Raw genomic sequence first — 8415 nt, 5'->3', positions numbered from 1 at the left:
CTGCCATTAAGGAAAATCAAATAGTTATACACCATATTACAACAGAATAAAGTGGAAATTTCCAAGGATCCCAAGAACCTTGTCTCTTCAGCGTTCATCTCATAGGGCCCTTAATAAATATATTTTGTTCTATAGTACATTACATGTCAACAGAACTTATTCAAGAAAAAATGAGATACTCATCGAACAAAAATGAGTCCAGGTATAACTGATTACAGTATTCTGCGGTCCACCTTTCAGCGTTTGCATAAATATCATCACTGAAAGATTGTTTGTTCCTTGATCCTTTTCAAGTAAATATATAAAATGCTAGTTCACAACATTTTTCACCTTTTCTTTGATTTGTTCCTACCTTTGACTTGCTTTTCGAGGTTCCTGATCCTTTGACTCATAACAGCAGATGAAGAAATTCTTCGCTCCGCCTTGATAGGCTCAGATTCTCCGGCTGAGATTGAAGTGTTAGGGTTCTTCAGTCCGCCAAAAGAGAAGGCAGGTGCAGGATCTGACGGTGGATTTATATCGGGAAGATTCAGGAATTTTCTCACTGGTTTGTGCTTGAGCACTGTTTCAAAGTTCAAAGTATCATCATAATCAGTTACTTTTGGATAAATGAAGGATGAAATCATTTGTTAGTTTTTATGAATGTAACTCACCGAAACCATAAACAAGGGAGAAAAGGTTTGATGTAATCCAATAACAAAAGATTGCCTGGCCAAAAAAAAAAGTGAAAAAATTAAGAAGAGCCCAAATAAATCGACTTATAATGCGCAGAGAATGTGAGCAGTATACCATAGTAACAGGCTCGTCAAAGTGTCAAGGTGAATCAGTAAAATGAAAAACATGTGTCTAGATAGAAGATATGGTAGACATTTTGATATTATTTGTGAAATATTTGAGGAATCTATGTACCTTTGCCCTATTAAGGCCAAGCTGCTTGAGTTTTTCATTTTTAGCAAACATACACGGAATGAGTCACCATCAGATTGCGTATACAAGAAAATGAAGAATGAGTCCTGATCAGGATGATGTGAACTTTCTTCACTGATCCAACTACGATTTGGGCGACAGAGAAAACATCGATCCAATAAGATGGGTGTTGAATTTGGTAATTTATCAAAACTAGGATACAAGAAACAATACCTGAGTGGCCATGTCTATATATGTATCATGTGTATGTGGGTTTGATTTTGTGTCTGCTTGACCAGCATGCATCAGATACACGAAATCTCATGGCAACTTATTAGTTATTTCTCCTTTCTGCTCTCTGTTTTATTCTCTTTCTTCCTTCTTTTCCCTCTTCCATTTGTTTTTCTGTAATTTCTCTTCTCTGCAAGATATTATTCTTTGTTTCATTTTATGTCTTTAGTACAAGACATCCATTTTAGCTGGCAATATTAAGGACGTTCAGTACTAAACCATATTTTAATATTGCTATTAAAACTATTACCCCAATATTGACCTATAAGCATCAGCCAGTTCAAGTAATAGAGAAGCTATGACACAAAAAAACATGTTTGGATTGAAAAGTACGGACCAACCACTATTTTCTTCCTCGTTCAAACTCACAAGCTCCATACCTTTTCAACATACCTCCCATCCTGTGTATATCAAAATGAATAAAACAAAAGGCTAAATGAATTCTAGACTTTCGTCCAATTTCAAAAAATAGTCGCAAATCTGATATTTGGGTTGCTAAGAATCTTTCAACTATATTATTCACAACCGGAGCATGTTGATTCACACCAAACCAACCTTGACAAAAATATGTGAGAAAATGCAGAAAACTAATGACTTATTATATGCCAAAAAGCCTTGACAGAGTAGGTTATAGACTTATAGTTTACAATGTTCTTTGCTTGATGCAATAATCTTGAAGTAATTGCTGGGTCTGAAAACCAGAACCTGTAATTTTAGCACTGGAGTCTAACTTTAGTCACGGATGTGTATGGCTGATGAGTTTAGAGACTGCAAAGATTCTTTAACAGCTTTGATGCTGTGGAAGCACTGCTAAATTAGACCAATGGGTGGATAGATATGAGCATGACTATGAAACTAAGGGATACTAATGTCATGATAATTCCAATTTTTGTGCTTGGAATTGTTCCTTAAAAAGGAAACTAAAAAAAAGTTTGATAACATCAAATACAATATGAGAACAAACAAAAAGTACTGAATCTACTGATATAAGGCAAAGAGGTTATATAATGTTGAAATCCTATAATTTTGAAGAGCGGAATAAAAGGCGGCAAACCTCTTCGCAGCAACTACAGAAGAAAATTTCCAGCATGATGTATTTGAGGAGTTCGACACGATTAGAACAAGAAATAATCACAGAAGAAATATTTACGGAATTAAAGAGGATAAGAGGAGCAATCTAGAATATGTTTAGTTTTAATGTCCAGAAGTTCTTGTTTTATACCTTTGGGAAGCTCGCTGTAAAAGGAATTGTCACAACAGCAAGTCCTCTAGAAAACTTCTTCATAGTGCCTGCCATAGGATTACCTTCCATGCCCTCTTGCATATTCAACTGAAAAATGCAACCAAATAGGTCTCTTTCAGCATACACCAGAAACTAAATCAGATATAAAATAAATAAAAAAAGATTCACAGAGTATTATATACATAGTAACAACACTAAAGAGTAAAGACCTTCATATATTAAGTTTTTCTTACAGAAATCAATCATATGATTTATTTATTGAATTACGAAGTATTTGGTAATAGTAAAACAAGAAATAACGAAATACCCGTAACCCATCTTTCCTTCTAGGACTGTTCAAGACTATAGGAAACTATGAGTCTGAGCTGAAAAAGATGAGAACTGAAGATGTTGCACCTAGTAACAAATGCATTCTTGTCTAATGCTGACAATGAGCAAAGCCAAAAGGTTCATGAGTAACTCCATCAGAAAGCAAAATTTTCAGTTTCTCAAGGTTAGAAGCACCAATATGGTATGTTATTCTCCTTGGGAGAAAATTAATACAGAACACTTGACCCTATTATTCAATCCGCTGCCACTACTTTAGGTTTCTGGAACAGAGACATAATTTTTTCTATTACATGTGCCCTAATTGCTGATACATGCTCATATTTATTGATAAATTAACTCCATGCCAAAAGTTATTGTTGACTTTTCACCAAAATGTTAAATTAACTCCATGTCAACATATTAAAGCCGACTGTGACAAAGACACTCAATAACTTCGTTCCAATGCAAAGATGAAGATATAACCAGTAAAACAAGGATACAACCCACTTAATTAAAAATAAAAATCACATAACATATATTTAAGTCATATATCAATTAATTCAAACAGTAAAAATAAAAAATATAAAAGAAATTGCTTACCTCCACTGTTGCCAAGAAGCTCAACCCAGTCAATATAGGAAGTGCATACATGGGATCTGGGGTGGTCAAATCAGTAAACCAGAATGCTCCCCCACCTTTGAATGATGGAACTTTCTCAACCATGTTTGAGATCTACAAGAAACTGAAACATTTAGCATATCCAATATTCTATAAGAATATGAATGGTATATTGCTGTTTCACAGACTCCATGAATCCTAAGTTAAACACCAGAGGACATACATGCTTGCATGCATACATGCATATATCCCTCCTTTATATACAATGAGATATTGGTGGTACTCCTCAAGCATCAAACAATGACGTGTATCATATGTTATTTTAATATTAAATTAGAATTCTTATATGATGGGTATTTTATATCCATAATTAGAATCCTAACCAAATTAAATCTATCTATAATTAGAAATTTCTAATTATAACTAAATATTTAGTAATCTTAATCATCCACACACTTATTGAGGTTTTTTTTGAGAATATTATGAAAATGAGGGATACTCTAAAGGAGAGATTGGTGGTTAAGTCATCTAATTTGAATTTAAAATTTTGATATAAAAGTTATCCACGTTTGTATCTCCATAATAAGAAGAAAAAAGTTCTGGCTCAAATTATTTAGTTTGGAGGAACAACAGTCTAAGAAAACAAATTCAGTACAATTTAAAATTTTTAATGGAAGTAGTTTCAATTTTTTAGAAACAAAACCATAACCAAAAAAGAAATTCATAGAGAAAATATATTATACATACAAATAAAAATAAAAAAGCCAAATCACCCATGCGAGCATGGGCATAACGCTTGTATAACCTTAAGAGGGAAAACTGACTATCATGGATATAGTGAACTTACAGCCAAGAAAAAGCTGATGAAGACTGGGCCCTGGATGACAAGACCTTTCAGTGGAGTAAATGGAGTAACCCCATGCCTTCAGCAACCAGTTAATAAGATGAAGAACAAAAACAGTTAGAACATTTGCCCTAAAGAATCCCCACAAGCAATCTAATCTGGAAGATATCAAGATACTCATGTAGGTAACTGAAACTGAACAATTTTAAAAAAATAAATAGTAAAATAAGTCATAGATTGATATGTCTGATGTAACTAAGGTTTTAAATGTCGGATATCGGGTTCATGTCGGATGGCTGAAATCCATGTCGGATAGCGGAAATCGGGGATATATCAGGGGACATTAACTAAATATCGGATTGCCATATCGGGTAGTGCGCATATGTATAATATCATATCCTAAATGTAATCTAAGCATTCATAAATTCAATATAAGCATACTTTATAAATTCTATAGACTAAACATATAAAAAAGTAAATAATATATGGATTTGGGTTCATACATTCTTTTTATCGGGTTCATAAGAAACCCTTAAACATGAGAACGGGTCAAACGGGTTTGGGTATTTATCACTAAACCCAAACCCGATAACAAAAAACAGATCTTAAAAAAAAGTACCATATCGGCCGATTTTTCAAAGCTAAAAAATAGGCCGATATGCCCGATATGACCCTGATATTTTCGATTTGGTCCTAAAAACCGACATACGAGTTGAAAACGTCCATGTCGTGTCGGTCAAGCCCTCAAACCGATATGTCGGCCGACATGTCGGACATGTCGGCCGACATTTAAAACCTTGGATGTAACAGATACAGATAGCATGGTACAATCAATAATTCCTTTAAAATCTAACTGATGATATCTAACGACTGATTTGTCTGTCACAATCAACCATAAGAATGCATAATTTCACCATTTAGTATCAATGTACATGCAGTAGTACTCTTAAATATAAGAATGTATATATATATATATATATATACATATATGTGTATATATATACACACACACACATGTATGTATGTGTGTGTGTGTGTGTATACATGTGTGTGTATAATTTACACACACACACATATACATACATATATACACACACACACACACATACATGTATATACATGTGTGTATATAAATGTATATACATATATATGTATATAAATGTATATGCATATATATACATATATGTATATATATCTCTCTATATATATGTATTTATATATGTATATATATGTATATACATATATTGTCCAAGTGAGAATGGATAGTGTGTTTCTTGATGATATAATGGGTTGTTGCAGAATTAGTAGTCCAGTATTTGGAATTCATCTTGAAGGGAAGTTAGATATTTATTTCAACTTCAAAAATATCTAAACAACTCTAAATCATGTTGTGATCTAAAAAATTCTTGAGACCAAAGAAGGACAATGCCAAACCAAGTACTGCTAACTACTGCTTGACAGATTCTCAACAAATCTGAAGAAGAAAAGGATATTTCTCATGACATGCATACTTCTTGAACAATGCCTTCATCTTTTTTTGATTCTCCATCATAGTTTGTGGATCCATAGACTGCAGCAGGTGAAAGTATTGATTAATGGAAATGAACTATATATAGAAAAAGTATGAAAGAACATGATCTATGTCAGTGTTTTCCAAGAGAAGACTGAAAACCCATAGTTCCAAACTATGTGGCAGCTCTGAGATCTCTCTTACAGAAGTTTATATGTAAAAGAATGCAGACAACTTACATTTTGCATTTGGTCCTTGAGCGCCTCCATCTCCGGTCTCATAGCCTATATACAAAAAATAAGTCAGTGAAAATGGTTACAAACAATATATGTTTATATTTAGAGAGTTTTAATTGCAGGGCACACAAAAAAGAATTAAACCAGATGCTACAAAGACTATATATCATACTCCCTTTAAAAATGGGATCTTTAAAAGTGGGAGCTGGGAAAAACTTTTCATAGACAACAATATCCTTAGCCCATTTAGATATTACAATATTATCCTATCTTAATTTTTCTAATTAATTGGTATAAACTTCAATATCCTATCCTACTCTAATAATAATATGTACTTTTGATAATATTTATGTGAATAAAATGGTTCCAATATTGTTGTCTAGGTTATATCTCTTGATATTTGTGTGTGTGTGTGTGTGTGCTCATCATCAAATTATACTATTGGATAGGTTATCTTGGTACTTGTATACGTTATAAACTTATAAGCTCATCATATTTGATGTAACTATATAATTAAAAATTATATTATATTAAGATTTATATTATTGGCTAGGTTATCTTAATTAAAATATATTAAGATTAATACTATTAACTAGGTTATCTTTGTACTTGTATACGTTATAAGCTCGTCATATTTGATTTAAGTATATAATTAAAACTTATATTAAGATTTGATTCCTTGGATATAAAATAATACCCACGTGAATGGATTAAATTTTAGCATAAATCGGGGGTTTTCAATTGTTTTCCCTATTTGAAAGTGTTACTCCCTCCTGTTTAAAATCTCATGTCTATATATAAAAAATAAGAAATTACATAGATTTTCATAGCAAATTCATCTCCTTCAATATGTATGTCCCGTTGCCTTCATTGTTTTTTTTAGTAATACCGTGTATTTGTTTCAATGGTGATATTTGTATATACTAGCTTGTATATGCATAATTTTATTTCAGAATCTATTTTGTTAGCGTCTCCTTCAATAGGCATGTTTTATTACCTTTATTATATTTCTTTAGTAGTATTGCATATTTGATTGAATATTATTTTTATTTAGTAATATTATGCATAATTTTTCTTTACTAAAATTATGCTTCAGATTTATGGGGCAAAACTCTCACGTTTCAATACAACATGAAAATTTATTTTGTTAATACTACTTCCATCTCTCAAAAAGAAAAAAAACCACCAAACAAATTTTTAAAGTAAATAAAATTCAGTAAAAACATAAATTTTAATTTTTAATTTTTTTCCTAACCCTATATCCTCCTATAGCCTCCTCTCATATAGGAATACATCAAATGTTATGTTTATAGCTGTACAATATAGATTCTCTTGCCTCCTCCTCACTAAAAAGTTTGTACCATGATTAAATACTTATTAAAATACTGAAATTGATAAGACAACGAGAAAAATAGTTTGTTGGCGAATTATACATATAATTTAAGCTCATTACTAAAAAATATATTAAAAATATTTTGATGAATTATTAAGGAATAAAAACTTTGTCAAAAATGAACTCCATATTAGAAGTTTAATAAAAATAATGTCTAATGAAAAAATATAAAAAATGTTTTTATCAAAAAAATTGTGATAAAAAATTAAAAACCTCATTATTAAAACTAAATTAATAAATAAAGCTTTTAAGAAAATAAATTAAAAATATTGTGTTGATGGTTTATACACATTGAAGACTCCTTATTCTACTTACCAGTTGAGATTGAACAGATAAGAAAAGCACGATATTAATTGTTATGAACTCTTTAATTTAGTGGATTCGATTCACTCCATACAACTTTTATTATCATCATCCTATATGAAGCTGAGTTTCTTTCTTCCATCAATTGAAAATGATAATATTTTAATACTAAAGCTCATGCATAAATTGATAAACAAAATAAGGAAATGGAGGAAATATTATAAAGAAAATAAGTTACTATTCATGCTTTACTTTTAATCTTTATTTTTTTCCTCTGAGTCACTTCATCATTCTCCTCTCAACAAAAAAAAACTCGGAATATAAAACAAGTATGTCCAAGTTCCATGTGCAAAGTGCACACACTATACTAGGGTTTCATCACTAATTTATTGTGGTGCACAAGTTAAATAGTTTGCTCATTTTCATATGCAGTACACACGTTTGTCGGATGGAGGGTTTATTATTTACAATGGTATTTTTAAGAATCCTTTTTTTTTAAGATTAAAGCCAACAAGATTTTACCCATGAAGATATCCGATAATTTTAATTTAATTATATTTATGATAACCATAAACATTCTGCAACCCAATTATAATAAAACTAAACTCAAAAGAAACAATCAAGATTATTTGACCACATGCAATGTATGTGTGTGTAACTTTATTTCATGACTATAGCTCAGAATATGGATTAAAATCTAATCCTAAGAAATCTGATATGAAGACTACCAACGTTTTCTTCAATTTAAATAATTCATGGTGA

The 8415-nt window shown here is 31.2% G+C and overlaps 1 protein-coding gene across 1 annotated transcript in view; it reads right to left on the bottom strand.

Annotated features, from left to right (window-relative positions):
• LOC109831707 (mitochondrial inner membrane protein OXA1-like) overlaps window positions 90–8415 on the bottom strand; it is a 23061-nt gene continuing 14735 nt past the window's right edge. Inside the window, exons 4-10 of the mRNA XM_020399094.1 lie at window positions 5961–6005; window positions 5723–5781; window positions 4215–4290; window positions 3350–3481; window positions 2420–2527; window positions 654–708; window positions 90–562 (exon numbers count right to left, since the gene is read on the bottom strand). Of these exons, the coding sequence (XP_020254683.1) occupies window positions 327–562; window positions 654–708; window positions 2420–2527; window positions 3350–3481; window positions 4215–4290; window positions 5723–5781; window positions 5961–6005 (711 nt within the window). The 3' untranslated portion in view covers window positions 90–326. The remainder of the gene's footprint in view (window positions 563–653; window positions 709–2419; window positions 2528–3349; window positions 3482–4214; window positions 4291–5722; window positions 5782–5960; window positions 6006–8415) is intronic.

The sequence above is a fragment of the Asparagus officinalis genome, chromosome 1 (assembly GCF_001876935.1).
Source record: "Asparagus officinalis chromosome 1, Aspof.V1, whole genome shotgun sequence".
In the NCBI taxonomy this organism is placed as follows: Eukaryota; Viridiplantae; Streptophyta; class Magnoliopsida; order Asparagales; family Asparagaceae; genus Asparagus; species Asparagus officinalis.
Note: the sequence above shows the minus strand (reverse complement) of the source record. Positions and strands in the feature narration are given on the sequence as shown.